Source organism: Thermobia domestica, chromosome 10, assembly GCF_964235325.1.
Source record: "Thermobia domestica chromosome 10, izTheDome1.hap1.1, whole genome shotgun sequence".
Taxonomy (NCBI): domain Eukaryota; kingdom Metazoa; phylum Arthropoda; class Insecta; order Zygentoma; family Lepismatidae; genus Thermobia; species Thermobia domestica.
In genome coordinates, this window is record NC_137463.1 from 6,238,808 (window position 1) to 6,258,982 (window position 20,175).

The window sequence follows — 20,175 nt, forward strand, 5'->3', positions numbered from 1 at the left end:
GTAGTTTGGCCCAAACATAGATTCAAATGGCCTGTTCCCTATAAATGTCCAAAATAGGATTGTATTAATGGTATTGTATCACATTTGAATGCTAGAGGAAAAAACTGGGAGTTTAAACGGTTTTTTTTTTTTTTTGTTATTGTTGTTGTTGAAACGATCAAGTTAGTTCTTCAATTTCTCATGATCATACTGTTACAAATTGATTATAGTGGCAATAGTTATTTCCCAGACTTTCCAAGTATTTGAAGTGATTTAGATATGTCTATGTAACACTTTATACGTCATTTCATTTTATTTATTTATTTATATTTATAGATTTAAGTTATTGTCCTGTATAAACTGTAAGAGTCTTTTAATAAGTATCCAATTTCTTGAGGTGATTATCATTTCAACTGTGATTGGGAACGTGTAGAAGCTATTCAATACATGTATTATAAACTCTTTTCTTTTGTTCTGTAATAGTTCACAGTAGAATATTAAATGATTTAGATTGCCAATTTCTTTTCCGCACCAACAAGTATTTGTATCTTTTTTCCTTATACAGAACAGTTTTTTTTGAGTTAAAGCTGTGTTGAATATTATTCGGTGAAATAGCACAATTTTCGATCTGGACCACATACTTAATACTTTCCAATTGTTAAATTCCAAATTATCCGCTAATCTCCAGTAGTACTTGCCAGGACCTTCTCTATTTTTCTTTTTCCATTGGGTAGTTAATATTTCTATTTTGTTTTTGATAATATTTTTGAGATTATAGTAAGGAATTTGTATGTTAGTTTTGATGCCTGAATTAGCTGCAGCTTTACTTAATTGGTCTACTGATTCATTAAATTCTATGTTTACATGAGCTTTGGTGTACATTAAAATAGTATTGAATTCATTGGATTGTAATGATTGAAATAATTTTTTAATTAATAAAATATTCCAAGAAGTTTGAATATTCCATCTTGTATTATTCAGTGCAGTAATAACACTCAAAGCATCCGTACATATACATGCATGTTTAAGATTGAGTTTTTTGATAAGTAAAAATGCTTGTCTTATGGCGAAGGCTTCGCCTTCAAATACAGACATATTGCAAGGTAGTTTGTATAGTTTCTGTATACATAATTGCGGAATCAATAAGGCTGCGCCGACTTGTTTATTTTTTTGTTTTGATGCATCAGTAAATATAAGTATATATTCTTTAGGAAGAGAATCTATATAAAATTGCCAAATATTTTTATATATATTATGTAAATTTTCAAATTTATGATATTGTATATATTGTGGAATTACAGCTGGAATTTTTATTAAGTTTATATTGTAGCTGAATAAGTATGCTGGTATACTTGGAGCTTTTGCTATGCTATTTTGCAATTCTTTTATGTTCTTAAAAACAGTATAGATCCATGGCAATGATTTTTGATAAGGAAGTTTTTTACTTTGATTTATAATTTCCATGTTTCCTAGTTTTTTAATTATAATTGAAGAAGTTTTTGCCATCCGAGAAAGTAAAAAATTTGCCGTCTGTTGGAATATTTTTATTTCTATCGGTACATTCATTGTAGCTTCTAAGATAGCATTCCTTGGACAAAAAGCTGGTTGAGATAATATTGTCTTAATCACATCATAATGAATTTGTTGAATTTTTGTGTAAAACATTGTATAATTAGTGTTATAAAACATGGAACCATATAAAATTCTAGCTGTTAATGTTTGTTGATTAATCATATTCAACACATGAGGTTGTATACCCCATTTTTTGGCACTCAAACTTTTCAATATATTATGATATTTAGTTGCTTCTTTGGTTAAATATTGAAGATGCGACTTCCAGGATAAGGTAGTATCAAGATTAAGTCCTAAATATTTCCAATGTTTCATAAATTTTAGTTGTTTGCCATTAATTCTTATTTGTGGTAAAATTTTTATACGTTTCTTTGTGAAAATTGTAAATGATGATTTTTCCCAATTTATATCCAATCCATTTTTAAAACTCCATTGGTGTATATTTTGCATATTGTGTTGTATTTTTTCCACTCCAATTTTTAGATTTTCCACTATTTCGTATGTAACCAGGTCATCAGCATACAAGAAGGTATTTGTAGTTTTATTCAACACATTAATAAGATCTAACATGAAGAGATTAAAAAGAGTTGGACTTAGTTTACTACCTTGTAACAGACCAGTAGAGGTACGTCTAGATTTTGAATAAGAATTGTTCAACTTAATGTGTACATGTCTATCATATAATAAATTGTAAATAAGTAATATGAACTGTTGCGGAATATGTAGTTTAAATAATTTGGAAATTAATTTTTCGATCCTTACATTACCCTAATGATGGTGGCACCAGTGATGCCAGTTTTGTAACAGCGAATTTCCCGTCCGAAGCCTTGAAATTTCCCGATTAGACGCAAAATTTCCCGCCAACTAAAATAGATACAATTTATAATACCTAGTGATAAATAATTTTGAAAAATGTCACTTTCGAGGGCCTATAACGTACAGTTGAACTCATTCTCGTAACGTAGAAGCCACTATTTACGGTTATGCATGATAATATCACAAAGATGCTGACACAATATTAAAAAAAAATCAAGAACACTGTGAACTTTTTTTTTTTAACGAACATCGTGTTTTTCTTTATGGTTTGGAAAGGAATGTTGTGTTCGACAAAGAAACATAATACATTTTTCTGGTCTTAACAAGATTTTTGTGTTGTTGCACATTACTTGTTCCTTCCTAAGGAAAAAAAAAAAAAAACTGTAACAATAGACAAGATAGTTTGCTATTGCATTACATTAACTAGATGCTTAAAGTTTTTTGTGTGATACTAAAGCTCACTTTTACTACAAAACAGCTCGATGTTACAGGTCTTATGCAGGGGCGTCATTTAGGGGGCAGGAGGGGGCAATTGCCCCCCCAAGAGTTTGAGGAATGCATATACTTTAATCGATTGTCTACTAATATACTACTACAAAACGTGAAAACCTTATGTCGGAAATGCTCTTCCCCCCCCCCAAGCGAAGTCTGAAATGACGCCCCTGGTCTTATACCTAGCTTTGGTATCGATTCACGACACGGACTCTAATCCCTGTTAAATTGTTGATCCGAAAGCCACTCCCTGTTAGATTTCTTAGTTTTATCTCGCTTCTTACTCTCTCTCATCTTTAAAAAATAAAAAATTACCGCGAAACAAATTCCCTATTTCTCTCTCTTCTCCTAGCACGAAACAAGATTAAATTAGACTCTTCTGTGACACGAAGGAACTATTTCGAAAATAGGGCTATGCTTCTATGGAAAACAACTTCATAAAGATGATAACAGTGTGAAGTATTGTTTTCTTTCTTGTTTATTGATATCAGTTGATGTTCTTAAGGAGTTTACTCATCATTTGAGACATCCTACATATGCTCCTCCTGAAAAGTGATAAGGACAGGTTGGAATGGTCTAAGAGCATCTACATGACATTATCAAAAGATTTATCCTTTACAATGGCCCCACGCGAGAAACTTTTGTCTCCCTCTGTTCGCTTTTTCCGATCATATGTATCAGATGGGTTTGATATTTCCTTTCATTATCCAAACATAGCACTGACACCTGTGTGCGTGCCAAAACACAGAAACACACACCAGACAACTATACCCCATTTGTTTTGGAAACAATAAACCAATCTCACGTGTGCGAGGGGAAGGGTAGCACGGCGAAAAGATCAGATATTTACTCACGGTCAGTTCGCAGCAGGAGTCCATAGTACCAGACCCTTTTTGTTTCATTTTATCTTTACTAGTCGTTTGTGCTGGCTATATGCCTGGTTAGTTGGTCAACATTGAGATAAGTCAGTGAAGGAATTGTTCATGTGAGAGAGAGAAGAGCAAAAGAAAAAAATGAATTAATGATAAAACATACCAGAAAAGTTGAGGATGTCAAAATTTCCCGTTTTCAGCCTATTTTAAAGAAAAATTCCCGCATTCCCGGCAGAGCTCAGAATTTCCCGTTTTACGGGAAATTTCCCGCCAACTGGCATCACTGGGTGGCACTGAATGTTTTTGAACGCACAACTGAACCTGTGATCACATTAGTGATGAGTGATGAATCAAACTTTGTTCGTTCTTTAGTCATCACTCCTTTCTGAATTCATTTATAAAGCTTCATTCAGTAATGGTTTGTCTCAGTGCAACTTGAAATTCCATTTTGGTTTACAATAATTGTTTCGTATACTATTTTTATATGAGACCTGTAAGCAAATTTTACGTTTCCTAATTACCTATCTACTGCAAGTTTTTAATAACCACAAAATTTTAAGCTGCATTTTATAGAACCAATTCTGTTTCAGTTTGAGTCAACGTAACGCAAAATGCTGGTTTCATTTTATCACTAATACTAATTTTTTACGTTACGCCCCCCCCCCTTTTTTTTTTTTTGCACGAAAATAGTCTTGAATACGTGTTTTTCAGTTTGTATTGAATATTTTTTGTACTTAGTGTTTACCGTCTTTGCGAGTAAAGATTTTCTATTTGCTCAAAGGAGTTAAATAAGCTGGAGCAAAAAGCAGTGTAGTTTATAGAAGTGGAAAGGGAAGGGGTATCGTATCGTACCTGTGTCTAGTGTATAAATTGTGTTGGTCTCTAATCTGTTATTTGTTGCGGATTAACGTTGGAATATCATTTTGTGTAACAGATGTGGAACATAACGTGTGTGTAGACAGTAACACAGAAAACTTATATATAACAATTATGATTATGTGGCATAAAGTAATTTTGTGCGTGCTTGTTGTCTTTGCCTTTAATTGGTCATTAGTACAGGTATGAAAACAGACAAAATGTTAATAATTAGTTTTTAAAATAACCTTAAAAATTAGTCCTTTTTCATGCATGCGTCATGCATACGATAATGTTAAGATTGCTTACCGAAGCATATATCGGTTTGTCATATAGTTGATAAGACAGTAGGCCTACCTACTTTCTTTTCAGCTTCGACGATCAATGTTTACTTCCTAATGAAATGCCAAGACTATCATTCGTCTGCTTAAGATGAGTCAGGGTTTGCCACAGTGAGCCTAGCCCGAAAAATCCTAGTCGATTTTTCAGGTTGGGCGTATTTGAAAAAACTCGTTTTAAACCGTTTTTTTTTTTAATCTTACTTTTTGAGATATTTCTGGGGCTATTTAGCGATGGGGAACCAGCCTTTTCACCAACTTTTTTCCGATTTGGTCGTTTTATGGTTGCATACGTTAAATTAGGCGTGTGGTTTTACTATACGGATCCATAGTATAAGAAGGAGTAGGACTAGTAGTAGTAATAGGAACTTGTTAGAAGCCCCACAGGGGTCCGTTGGGGCATATATTCCGAAGTTGGGCGTCCGCTTTCGTCAAGTTTTTTCACTGTTATCTCCTTTCCACACTTTCTGCAATTTGTTATTAGGTTCATTAATCCGTGCTCTTCACAAACTTTTAAAATATTTTGCTCGTTATCAATGTATTCCTTCACAAATGTTAAAACTGCTAGTTCATTGCCCTTGTACATTCGCCATGTTGGTAACATAAATGCTCGTTTCCTTCCCATAATTCAACTGTTCGGTTACCTTGCGCCAAGTAGTTCCCTCTGCTCGCCATATAGTCCCATGTTTATAACCGCTTATATATAACAAATAAACAGATTTTTCGAGACTCATATATATTATCAAGCACACAAACGATCAAATTATCCATATATTTCCTGTAAATTTTAAAAATTTCGCTAGAAACGGACGCCCAACTTTGGAATTTAACCCTTCGTTGGTTCTATTCTCGTCATAAAATGAGAAATCACTTCTACTTACCTTTACGGTTTGTACAGGTCCCCTACTATCTTGAAAAGATTGTGTACGATATTTTCTTAGCACTATCAATTCATTTCTCCTGTAAATCATCCTATTTTTCACTAATTTGTGGCTCCCACCTCTAAACAATTACCATTTGTGGAGTTAGAATTACCTTATACAACAGACTAATCATTAAAATTGGGTTTTAATATTAGAAGTTAGGGGTTATGTTTAGCAGAAGACGTCCAGAAGCACGTAAACAACACAAAATTTACGGGAGAAATACATTATACAAGTACTTAGACCTAACATAACGTAACCAAATCTAACCTAAGCTAACCTAATATAAGCAGAAATAAGCGAAATCCTATCATTTTTTGGAAAGTTATGCTGGACTTCTACACTAACATAATCTGACAAAACTAACTAAAACTCTTCTAAACTAACCTAATATGAACAGAAATGACCGAAATTGTATCATTTTTTAGGGCCAATGTTTAGCAAAAGGGGTCCAGCTCTTTTCTCTAAAAATGTTACAATAATCTCTGTTCACATTCGGTTAAAAGTGATCCTAATAACTACCGTCCTATATCATTAGTCCCAATTATTTCAAAAGTTTTTGAACAATACATCAAAAGTCAATTATCAATGTACTTTGAACAAAATAAAATATTCCACAGTTCGCAATTTGGATTCAGATCTGGCCTTTCCATGATTAAGGCAGTAGAAAACGTAGTATCACACATATTAGATAGCTTCGAAAATAATTTAAATACGTGTGCAACATTGATAGATGTAAGTAAAGCATTCGATAAGGTGTCACATCATATATTGGTTGAAAAATTATATTATTATGGTATTCGGGGAACTGAGTTGTCATTGATTAAGTCCTATCTTAGTAATAGACGTCAATCTGTCCGTATTATCAACGAAAGATCAACATTTTTGGATGTAACAGCAGGGGTACCTCAGGGCAGTGTGTTAGGACCTTTACTTTTTCTTATCTATATAAATGATGTCCCGAGTTTCCTACCTTGTAAATCTGTATTATATGCTGACGACACAACTCTTCTAAATACGGGTAAGAATTTAGTAAGTGTTAAAACTAAAAGCAATGAAATGCTTGGAATATCATCTATATGGTTAAAACATAATAAACTTTATATAAATGAATCTAAAACAGAGACTATATATTTTTCTCTTAGTAATCATATGACTGAGGTAGATATGCACCATTCCGTAAAACTACTGGGAATCCATCTAGATCCGAAATTAAACTCGAGTGAACATACTGAAAATCTATGCAGGAAATTATCTAGAGTGCTATTTTTATTATGTAAACTGAAAACAACAGTTACAGAAACAATGCTTCTTGCAGTATACTATGCCTTTTGTCATTCTCATCTACAGTATGGCATAATATTGTGGGGAAATTCACCAGGTGCCGAGACTGTCTTTAAATGGCAGAAAAAAGTCATAAGAGCAATAAAAGGTTTAACTGATAGTGTATCGTGTAGACAATATTTTACGGATTTAAAAATTATGACAGTTCCCTCTCTATATATTTATAGTTGTCTTATGTACGTTAAAGAAAACGAGAGTAGTTTAGGTTATCGTAACAATATCCATTCATATAACACTAGACATAAAGATGACTTAAATACGCCTTATATTAGGCTAAGTATAACACAAAGAAGTTATAAATATACAGGAATGAAACTATATAATACATTGCCAGTGCACATACGAATGATGTGTGATGATGATTTCTAAAAATATTGTAAATCTTTTCTTGTAAGTTATTCTATTTATAGTATCAACGAATTTGTAGACATTTGTAAATTGTAACCTTTTTTTTCTTTTCTTTCTTTGTATATATTTATTTATATGCTGACAATGTCTATTGCAACAAATGTTGTTTAATGACGATAAATATTCTATTCTATTCTAGTTTGGAGTAGATTATGTTAGTTTAGGCTAGCTTAGGTTAGTTTAATATAGTTTAGGTTAGGTTAGTTTATGCTAAATTAGTGTAGGGGTCCCGCATAATTTTCCAAAAAATGATAGAATTTCGCTTATTTCTATAATATTAGGTAAGTTTAGGTTAGTTCAGGTTAGCTTAGGTTAGGTTAGGTTAGATTTGGTTACGTTATGTTACGTCTAAGTACTTGCATCATTCATTTCTTCTGTACATTTTGTGTTTTTTACGTGCTTCTGGACCCCTTGTACTAAACGTACTCCTCAAATATTTACACTCAAGTAAATATGCGCAAAATACAAGTGGAAGTAGTTTAATATATCTTTTCTAAATTAGACATGGTTTCAGATCAAGAGAACCCTGGTTCCAGTAATTCACAGATCACCCACATGGCCCTGACCCTTGTCAACTGGCCATAAATCTAAGAAAACGAGAGAGGAGAAACAGAAAAAGAGATTGCCAAATGTCCTCTTTCTTCAAGATTTCTTTCAGTCTTGAATCAGTCTTTGTGTCAGTGTGTTCGGTTATAATTCGCTACAATGTCAATGTTTTTCCGACCTTGGTTAAACAGTAACACTCGTAACGAGCAATATTTGAACGAAAATCCGGAGCCCGGGCCTTCTTCCCCAAGAACTGTCATATTGTTTGAATTTTGAACTGGAGGTGTGTTTAAGGGAATGAAAGAAGCCTGACTGCGAGTCGTGGGCATGACAAGAGAATGTGAGAAATGAAATGACCACAATGGAGTTAACAAAGCAAAAAAGTGTCTTATATGTGTGAAAAGAGGAACACAAACACTAAGAACCACACGAGAGAGATTCCTCTGGGGGAGCCATAATATGTACTAATGTGTTACTGAATATAGCAACAATTAATTGTCACGTAAAGTAATTAAAATGCTAATAAAAGGACAAGTGTTATTCATTTGGGGTATTTATTAAAACCGATACCTTAGATGATAATAATATAGAAACAAATAATATTACAAGATTATGATATAAGACATAAGAAGTATAGTGGTTGGAATTATATCAAGGAGAAATTCCTGGTTTTCTTGTGTGTTTTTAAATGTTATGTAGTCCTCCTTTCACGACAATATGTCATGTAAAAGTTCATCAGCACAGTGCATACTCACAAACACAGGCCTCCCTTCACAACTGTCAGTCCTGGTTGGTTCATCCTGGATGCAGATTGAATATACCAAACTACACTATTAGCGGGTGCAGGTCGAATGATCCATATTGTTTTAAAACGCCAGGTTTTATATTGTCACAAAAACTATTTTGGATTTAGAAAGGCACTGTTTATGCTGGTTTCTTTTTATTATATGGAAAATATGTTTTTTCAATTTCTTTCAAAATAATCACCTTGAAAGTTTTTATTTAATATATTTTGATACCATCACCTTGAATATACTTTGATACCATCACTTTGAAAGTTTTTATCTAATATATTTTAATGCCACTGGAAAATCCGTTTGCGTACTAGTTCTTTTGTAACAATGTCATAGGACGTGTTGTTTTTTTTTCTTTTCCGTGGTTGGATCATATTGTTAATCTTGTTCTTTAATAGAACTTTCACGAAGGAGACATCACAAAGTATATGCGTGTATAATAACTTTAAACTTTTCATCGTTTAATGTTTTTGGGAATATAATAATACCTATCTGAACGAGCCTCAGTCAGTTATTCCCTTTTCTTGTTTATCTTACTATCCGTTTATAATCTTGTTTGGCCTTTCACCTATTGTATTTATTCTTGAATTTGTTTTTGTTTTTGACTTTCAATATTCTTCTTAGTCTTTGCTTCCTGGAAAGTGAAATGCCTTTTTTCCAGGAAGCATTACTTATCCAATAGTCCAAAATTATATCACACTTCTATATGGTGAGCAACACATTGCAGCAAGGTAGGTTCAATTTATGCATTCTCTTGTTTTGTAATGGAAGGTCGCAGCTCATATAAACACGTAAATAAGGAAAAAAAAAAAAAAAAAAGCACAAAGTGTGTTTTCGTACTGATCGACCCTGATGAGTCCTTTCTTTTTTACTCTCCCGATGTTTTTATTATTCTTTCTCCTCTTTTTAACTTCCGTGATCAAGGCTCCCGGAGAGCAGAAAGCTAGGAAGTACAATGAATTGTCAGAAATTATACTTACTTGTAAATAAAATGATTGTAAGAACTCCCCAATGCGTATTAATATATTGCCTGTACTTCTTGTACGTTTGAAATAAAAAATGTGATTTCTCAACGTCAGTCCATGAATTTTACCCGTAACACGTGTATATGCTCCGTCCTTTCTCATTTTTTTCTTTGTGTGTGTGTGTGTATGTTTAAATTTTGTACCCTTTTGTGTACATCAAAATGACGTAAAAGTTTATTTACTGCTGTTTTTGAAAGAAGGTGAACTTTTACATGCTTAGAGCTAGTGACAAGTCTTAGAAAATGTTACCGTAGATGTAATGTTCATTTTTTTTTCTTTTTTTTTAAATCGAAATTTTATTTGATGCTATTACTGTATGATATTGAATATTTATGTAATACAATAGTTCTTTTCTTTCCTTTTTGCTTTGGATTAGGCTCAATATGATGATGTGAGATGTAAGTGTGTATGCCCTAACCCATCATCTGTAAATGGTCAGAACAGCACTCAAGGAAACGGGAAATTATATATTGGAAATGTTCCTCCGAATCAGTGGTGAGTATAATATTCCTTCACGATACTTGCTTGGTTCTCCTTTAATTTGAGGTTTGTTCCCGAAACTATACATGTTTGAACTTAGATCCAGATTTAATAGCACGTTTGTGATTGGTTTGGGTAGTTGAAGGTACTTAGAAATGTGTATATTGTATCAAACTTGTGAATAAAGAAAAATAAATTATAAACTTGAGAGAAAATCAACGCAAAGAATAGAAAGGGCATCTACACCCAAATGCATTATTGACTCCCTACTTTCTTGATCGGTGAGTACCAGGGTCGATATGGGTATGTAGAAAACAGTAGACTCTGTAAGTCACGAATGCCTTGGTTTCGATGTCGCAAAATGAGGTGTGTTCGAACAGGAGTCGGAAAACCGATCGACGCTTCCGACAGTGTTGTAGTCACTTCTCGGGTCACGGTTCGCCACTGGAGAGGCTTTCGGTGAAAATCTTTGGGTCTGTCCTCATCTCCTGATTGTGTTGCGTTATTTGTGCCGCGCACTACCCATGAAATCAGGATCCTCACAAGAAGTGATGAGAGCCGGCTCAGAAGCACGGATTGTTTATTTGTGTGGGCATTGTGAATATGGGGAGAACGTATAGACACGCTAGTTTCCGAATATGCAAACCCTGCTGTCATATTTCAAGTTGTTCCAGTGCCAGAACTCAAAACGGCCAGACACTGCTGATCGCTTTTGGTTATTTCGACTCATGTGTCAACTGAGCTTGGTTTAGTTCCAGTTGCAATCCATTCTTGGGCTTAGTTGTGATATCCAGCAGGCCAGATGGAGGAGATACAGTTCAGTTTGTTCGACGACCCACAGACACACGCACACAAAAACCAAGCTTAGCTGACGAATGGGTCGAAATAGCCGAGAGCGATCAGCAGTGTTTCTCTCTTATGGGCTCTGGCACTGGAACAACTTCAAATGCGACATCATGGTTTGTATATTCGGAAACTAACGTGTTACAGAGATACACGTCTCCACAAATAATCTATACGTGCTTCTGGGCTGGTTCTCGTCACTTCTTGTGAGGATGTCTGTGGTTACATGGGTAATGTGCGGCATAAAATTACGCAGCAGAGTCAGCATATGAGGATAGACCCAAAGATCTTCACTAGAAGTCTCTTCAGTGGCGCAAGGTGATCCGAGAAGTGACTACACTGTCGAGTCCATCGATGGGTTTTTCGACTCCTGTTCGAATACAACTCACTTTGCGACATCGAAAGCAACGTATGACCTACAGAGTATTCCGGTTCTCTACATATCCATATCGACCCTGGTACTTACCGGTCAAGAAAGTAGTGTGTCACTGAAGATGCCCTTTAAGGATCTGAATTAACGGATATTTATAATAATTTGTAAAGTAACTCTTTTATTTATTGTATCTAATATTTAATATACCACTAACTGCACTGTTTTGTGTTGTCTAACTCCTTTCCTGAAGTGCGGGGAACACCGTAACAGTACAATTCATGGTGCAATAAATATTAGGCGCAGGAAATAAAAGAGTATATATATGAAATATAGTTACAAATTCGATGTTTCCAGCTGACTAGGCTGTAATTACTTCTTTTAAAATCTGCGTCTAAATAGAGAACAACTGTTCACATAGCACAAATAGTTGCTTATGTATCAAACCCTAGTGTGTAGTTTTATTGATATATATACTTAGTATGCGTGACAAACATCTTGGCATTTGAAGGCGGCGCTCCAAGTTCCCTTTAAATGTTGCTAGAAAGAGGCCAGCGGTATTGCCACGTTTATTTTGTACACATCCACGTCTATCCTCTGCCACCTGATCGCTCTGTATTCGTCTGCTTAGCCATAGCCACACCCCTTAGCATCGACAATGTCGCGTCAGAGCTTGCGTTTTATTCGTTTAGCTGAAATGCCAAGATGTTTGTCACATTTTATAGGTATATACAGTATATTGGCTCAGTTTATAATTCCTGTTTGTTATGTTTGGTATGTCTGGTTGATTAGCAATAGTTGGAGGACCACTGTTATTTAAACAGAACTGTATTTCCATAGGAGGTTCATCCACGGATACGCGAGTTGAATAATGATCGCATTCGCATTCAATAGTAATTTAATTTATCATATATATATAGTAAGTGGAATAACAGATATACGTCAATTAAAGAAACATATGATTGTAGATTAATAAAGTTAACTAAATAATAGTTAATAAAGCTAACTTGAATCTGTTGTTTCACTTGATCGATTGTTTTTGTTTGTTTGTTTTATAATTGAAACTCGAAATTGACGTGATAAACATACATTGGCACTACTGCCCTTGATGGGCCGATTGTTCTTGATACACAATTTTGTATTGCAAGATGCTTCATGAGAAATTTGATTGTTTGTCTATGTTAAATGCTAATTTCACGCACTACAAAAACACTCGCGCACTCGCATTGTCCATCATGCTCACTTCTGTTCCTCGAGACGAACCCTCTTCCTCGGCGAGGACACTTCTTCCCCCTTCTCCCTTCCTTAACGGTTGTCTTTGGGGTGAAAGTTGGAAACAGGGACTGTTTACAAAAAATGCATTCCAATGCCATCTTTGGGTCAAGAAAACACACTATTTTGGAAGGGAAATAAGAAAATACTAACATACTCCCCCCTCTTGGTCGGATAACGACCAACAAACAATGAGACACTTTCACACACAATTGTCACTGATGGGAAGAAACTGGGGAAGGTAATGGAACCAGTTTATTCACTGCACGTTTGTAAATTCCGCTTGCAGTTCGTACAGTAACAACTCTCACTAGCGAGTCTTTACCCAGATGCACTTCTTCAATTACACCTAAGCGCCATGACAAAGGAGGAATGTTTGCTTCCTTCAACAATACGATAGTACCTGGGGTTATATTGTTCTTTTGGAAATACCATTTGTTTCTCTGCTGGAGTCCGTTCAGGTATTCCTTCGACCACCGCTTCCAAATCACTTGTAAATATTTTTGTGTTTGCTGCCAACGGTCTAGTCTGTTGTTAGGGAGGTCAGTTATGTCTGGCTCAGGGATAGAGGTGAGAGGTTGGCCTATTAGGAAATGACCAGGGGTTAAAATATCTGTATCGCTAGGGTCGTCGTTCATTTTTGTTATAGGACGAGAGTTGAGACACGCCTCAATTTGCGCTAAGAGCGTACAAAGTTCTTCAAAGGTCAATGTCGCGCCCTTTGTAGTTCTGACGAGATGATGCTTCATAGATTACACTCCTGCCTCCCACAGTCCCCCGAAGTGCGGAGATTGCGTCGGGATGAAATGCCATTGTATGCCTTCCGAAGATGTGAACTCCTCCACCCCTTTACGAAATGTATCTTCTCGTAACATCTGGTATAATTCTTTAAGCGCATTATTTGCACCTACAAATGTTTTGCCATTATCGCTGTAAATATTACTGCATTTGCCTCTTCTTGATATGAATCTTCTCATGGCTGCAAGGAAAGATTCAGTTGTGAGGTCACTGACCGCTTCCAAATGTATGGCTCTTGTAGTCATACAAACAAATACTGCTATGTAACATTTTTTGAGCGATTTGCTTCTGAAAGTTGATTTGATGTTTATTGGCCCTGCATAATCGACTGCACAATTTAAAAACGCTGGTGCTGGCCGTACTCTATGAGACGGCAATTGTCCCATTTGTTGAGTTAGAGGTGATGCCTTGAGACGAACACATGTCACACAATGATGAATAATTTTCTTTGCTAATTGACGACACTTCGGGATCCAGTATCGTTGGCGCACAGAGAATACTAATAATTGTAACCCAGCGTGAAGATGTCTTTTATGCTCATTTTCCAAAATCAGTGTTGCCAGATGCGAATTTGAAGGAATAATGGCTGGATGCTTTCCTTCATAGGAAAGGTTACTGTTTTCTAACCTTCCACCCACTCGTAGCACTTGGTTCTCATCCAGTAGAGGGCACAAATTTTTGAGAGGGCTACGCGCTGAGACTTGACGACCTGCACTAACGTCCTTGATTTCTTGTTTATATTCCCTTTGTTGCACTAATCTGATGCACAGCTGTAGCGAATTGTTTAGTTCACTCGTTGATAGACTGCCTGTCTTTCGTTCGCTTCCCCTTCTTGCATTGTGTATGAAACGGCGACAATAAGCTATCACTCGTACTAACTTCGTTAGTCCGGAAAACTTGCTGATGACGTCATACTGAGGTTCTTGTGTAGTCAAAGCTACGACTGCTTTTTCTCTTGCTTCGGGAACGTCTTGAATGCTGGATTTCTTTCTTGAAGAAGGCCATGTGTCTTTGGGCTGTGACAACCATGGAGGCCCCTCCCACCAGATCTTTCGGTTCTGAATGGAAGCAGGTTCGACACCACGAGAGATCATATCCGCAGGGTTGTCTGCTGATCTGCAGTGTTGCCAGTCGCTGATTTGAGTCATGTCCTGTATTTGGGCAACTCTGTTTGCAACAAACGGTTTCCATCTTGTGGGCGGTGACGATAACCAAGCAAGCACAATTTGGGAATCAGACCACAAATAAATGTTGTCTATCTTGAACTGTAGCACAGGCAGAATTTTATGAAGCAAAGTTGCGAGTACCAATGCTGCACACAATTCTAGACGGGCTAATGTGATTTTCTTTAGTGGTGCTACTCGTGATTTCGCACACAGCAATTGTGTTTTTGTTTGACCATTTTGATTCGTTGATCGTACGTAGATACATGCTTCATAAGCTGATTCGCTGCTGTCCGCAAACCCACATAGTTCAATACTGACCGGTTCTCCTTCCACTAAAACGAAACGATCTACTTGAATATCTTTGATGAATGTTAATTGCTGCTGCAAGTGTTGCCATCTTGCGTGAAGTTCTGGTGGTAATTCATCATCCCACGTGATTGGTTCTAACCACAATTTTTGCAGAAAACACTTGTATGTGATTACTACTGGGCTTATCAAACCTAGTGGATCAAAGATAGTCGCCACCACAGACGCCACCTGTCGCTTGGTAATGCTACTTGAATTTTCAATGATGTCTGATGGCCGATGTTTGATGAAAAATTTGTCCTTGCCTGGATGCCAGGATAGACCTAATGTGTTGACGCCCTCCACATCTTGAAACTGGATGGGAAATTCAATTTCTCGGTTTTCTGGCGGAATGGCTTCCAACAAAGCTGCACTATTTGAACACCATTTTCGTAAGTTGAATCCTCCCCCTTGAAGCAAAGAAATGAGTTCTGCTTGTAGCCTTAAGGCCTCCTCTGTGCTGTTCGCACCACTTGCGAGATCGTCTATGAAAAAATCTTCTTTTAATATTTTAGATGCCTGAGGGAATAGATATGATTTCTCTTCCGCCAGCTGTTGCAAGCATCTTGTAGCTAAAAATGATGACGAAGCCATGCCATAGGTTACGGTCTGAAGCTCGAATGTTCGAATTGGTTCTTCAGGTGATCTTCGCCATAGAATACGTTGCAATGATGTGTCATCGGGATGTACTCTAATGGCGCGGTACATTTTCTCTACGTCAGCCGTAAACACTATAGAGTGGGCACGAAATCGCAATACGATGGAGAACAGATCTTGCTGCAACGTAGGCCCCACCATGAGAATATCATTTAGTGACTTGCCACATGTAGATTTAGCTGATGCATCGAACACTACACGGACCTTCGTTGTGGTACTGCTGGGTTTGAACACAGCGTGATGCGGTAGGTAAAAGGCTGCTCCTTTGTTTTCTTCTCTTAACTGCGATTCTTGAATTTCTTTCATGTGTCCCAGTTGTTCGTATTCCTCTAGAAAATTTACATATGACGTTTGTAGCTCGGGTTGACGCTGTAGTTTCCGCTCCAGTTGTTGTAGTCTAACTGTTGCTTGTTGTAATGAGTCACCAAGTACAGATCGGTCTTCACGCAATGGCAAACGAACCACAAATTTGCCTGTCTCGTCTCGCACAAAATTTTTCTGGAAATGCGCTTCACATGCTGACTCTTCGGTGGTCCGAGGGTTGGTGAACACTTCTTCCAGCTCCCAAAAACGACGTAGTTGATCGTGAAGATTGTCTTCGGTTCTGGTGAAGAATGACGTCACTGGACTGTTTCTGTGGCATTCTGATGGGATGCTTCCTGCGATGACCCAACCCAGCTGTGTGTCTTGTAGAACCGGAAGCTCTTCTCCCAGCAACTTCCGTTCCGCTTTGAGTATCCTGAAGAATACTTCCGCGCCCAACAACAAGTCGATCTTCCCTGGAACGTTGAAAGTGGGATCCGCCAGTGCTATATTCTTCGGGATTTTCCAATTTTTACAGTCCACTCTTTCCGCCGGTAAATTTCCTGTGATGCGTGGCAACACTGAACAACTGATGTTTGCCTGGTATGACGTCACCATTGACTGTAGTGCGATGTCAACACAAAACCGTGCTTCTGACGCAGCATCGTTTATGCCTTGAATGGGCATGTGTCTTCTGTGCTTCTTGAGACGCAGACGCTGGACCAATGTCTCCGAAATGAAGTGGCTCTGGGATGCGCTGTCCAGAAGGCCCCGACATGTAATCCACTGTCCATTGCTGTCCTTAACCTTCACCATGGCCGTGGAGAGTAACACCTGTGACGTATGCAACCCTTTACGTGTGCAATATGAACCCTGAACATTATCTTGTTCCTCTTGGGATCCATTGGGCGTGTTGCTGCTTCTGTTATTCTCTGTCTTTCTTCCCTCTGAAGAAGATAATCCACTTGATTGTTTATTATAGTGCAACAATGTATTATGCTTCTTGCCGCATTTTTTGCACGAACTTGATTTGCATTCGCTTGCTCGATGATTTTCCCGCAGACAGTTAATACAGAGATTATTCTTGCGAACACACTCATTCTTTTGTTTGTCACTCGCTTTAATAAATGATTGGCATGCAAATATAGGATGAGCTTCCTTGCAAAACTGGCATGCACGAGAAACTGTGGACACATACGCCTTCGTATGATTGCCCTTAACACCTTTTGTTTGCGATTGATGTATTCTTGCCCCCTTTACTTCACTTGTGTTCGCAGTCATTGTTTCCAACCCTTGGCATCTTTTCTCCAAAAATGACAGGAATTCGTCAAGCGTGGGAAATGGTGTTTCAATTTTGCGTAGTTCCCATGCCTTTCTACTGCTATTGTCTAATCGTGACACAAAGTGTTGAATAAGAATGATGTCTAATAGCTGACCATCTGGTTTGATCGCTTGTAATGCGTTCATGTTGCTTGCCGCGGTGTTTACAAACTCTCTGAGTTCTGTTACGTTTTCTTTTTGCACCTGACGAATGTTAAGAATCTCTTGAATATACGATGCAGCTATTAGCGGTTTATTTGAGTACCTGTCTGACAGTAATTTCCACGCTACAGTGTAATTTGCTTCCGTGATGGGCAGATTTTGTACTAATTTTAGCGCTTCCCCTTTCAAAGATGATCTCAAATACTGCAGTTTTTGAATAGCGGCAATGTCTTTATTATTGTGTATGAGTGATCTGAATGTGTCTTCATAGGGAAGCCACTGTTTGTAATCCCCGTCAAAGTGAGGAATCTCAATCGCGGGCAACTTTATTTGTGTGTGTGTATTAGCTCTTGCTGCGTCATGATCCGAAGACTGATTTTTGTGTTCGTGTTTCGACAAAAGCGTTTGTAATTGTGCCTTTACACCGAAATACAAGTTTTCGATTTCTACCCCTGTGTTGTCGGTATCATCCTCTTGCTCGATTTCAATGGCATCTTGTATTTCTTGCAGTTTTAACCACACCCTATCCAGATGCTCCACCCGTGCTTTAATGTCTTCTACATTTTGTTGTGCTTCATCAAATTCATTTATAAATGTCTGTATGCGCGAAATTTTCCCTTTGTACGCAGCGCGTTGGCGTATCAGGCGTTGTGTCTCACTCATTTCTAAATTTGATTTAACAAGCAAGGAAAATACAGGACGAGCCAGATAAATACTTACTGACCTTTGGTTGTAAAGCTGCTGCCTGGATGCTGCTCTGCTGCTGCAATCCTGGACCTCTTCTCTCCGACCTGGGTGTGATGTGGCACCACCGCACTGACACTGACGCGCGGGAAATGCTCTACCCGACGCTTACGTACGCCGCCATATTGTTTTTTCTAATGCACTGAATTAATTTGTCCACTAAAACTGTCAACACACTAACTAGTTCTAGCTCCACTCGCGTATCCGGCCCTGGTAGGACCAATGTTTGTTATGTTTGGTATGTCTGGTTGATTAGCAATAGTTGGAGGACCACTGTTATTTAAACAGAACTGTATTTCCATAGGAGGTTCATCCACGGATACGCGAGTTGAATAATGATCGCATTCGCATTCAATAGTAATTTAATTTATCATATATATATAGTAAGTGGAATAACAGATATACGTCAATTAAAGAAACATATGATTGTAGATTAATAAAGTTAACTAAATAATAGTTAATAAAGCTAACTTGAATCTGTTGTTTCACTTGATCGATTGTTTTTGTTTGTTTGTTTTATAATTGAAACTCGAAATTGACGTGATAAACATACATTGGCACTACTGCCCTTGATGGCTGAATAAGCATATACGCCGATTGTTCTTGATACACAATTTTGTATTGCAAGATGCTTCATGAGAAATTTGATTGTTTGTCTATGTTAAATGCTAATTTCACGCACTACAAAAACACTCGCGCACTCGCATTGTCCATCATGCTCACTTCTGTTCCTCGAGACGAACCCTCTTCCTCGGCGAGGACACTTCTTCCCCCTTCTCCCTTCCTTAACGGTTGTCTTTGGGGTGAAAGTTGGAAACAGGGACTGTTTACAAAAAATGCATTCCAATGCCATCTTTGGGTCAAGAAAACACACTATTTTGGAAGGGAAATAAGAAAATACTAACAATTCCCTTGTGGAATATTTAATAATAAGTAGTACTGTTTTTCCTTCAGAAAAGATTGAAATGAGTGTTATAAGTAGGAATAAGTATTCTTTACGCTCTCTAAGTAATTATAAACGTGAAACGTATATAAAATAAATAAATTACATGGCTATATTACATAATAGTGAAGGATTCAACTTACTTTTTTTCTGCACTAGATCTTCTACAGCTGCGAGTTCAGTGGAATTCAGAGTGTAAAACATGCAGTTGGATCGGAAGTCGAATTTCCCCGGTTTACTCAGACATTTTTCAGTGTTTGGATTTCATTGAATTTGCGCCTAGGAAGGAAACTACAGTGCGACAAAAAAATTGTTAAATCTTCCGTATAGTATAGTATCATAGGTGTAGAAAACTATAAGTATTGGAACATAAGTTGAGAAAATGTTTAATTGAACGTTCCACGATTATGCCTTTTAGGAGACATGATTAATGAAAATGAATTATTATGAAAGCATTTGTGGAATGAGAACGTTGGAGGAAACGGAAGAACTCATGTCCTATAATGTTCATTACTAACCGACATATCCTGGGGCTGAGCGAGGGACTTCTCGAACCAGAGATCTAACACTAAGCCATCGGAGTTGTGGTGGTACAACCTTTCTCTGAATAGCTAAATAGTGACCTCAAAAGTAAAAGTAAGTAGCCAGTCGGGTAGGAACTTTGTACTTGTATGTTAAGTCTGAGAATCGGGTTCATTTTCCATTCCACTTGTGCTTTTTCACTGTGAATGTTATTGCTTAACTGAGTGCATGAACTTTATTTTCTCAATAAACTAAAATTCACAATACTGAATTAGGTTACTTATGA

The 20,175-nt window shown here is 37.1% G+C and overlaps 1 protein-coding gene across 2 annotated transcripts in view; it reads left to right on the top strand.

The window, feature by feature from the left end:
• The first annotated feature begins 4,545 nt into the window (after positions 1 to 4,545).
• LOC145662263 (uncharacterized protein CG1161) overlaps positions 4,546 to 20,175 on the top strand; it is a 33,564-nt gene continuing 17,934 nt past the window's right edge. Inside the window, exons 1-2 of one of the 2 annotated variants that reach the window (XM_081727645.1) lie at positions 4,546 to 4,790; positions 10,341 to 10,459. In XM_081727645.1, the coding sequence (XP_081583771.1) occupies positions 4,722 to 4,790; positions 10,341 to 10,459 (188 nt within the window). In that variant the 5' untranslated portion in view covers positions 4,546 to 4,721. The remainder of the gene's footprint in view (positions 4,791 to 10,340; positions 10,460 to 20,175) is intronic. The other variant, XM_081727646.1, reaches the window with a different exon arrangement.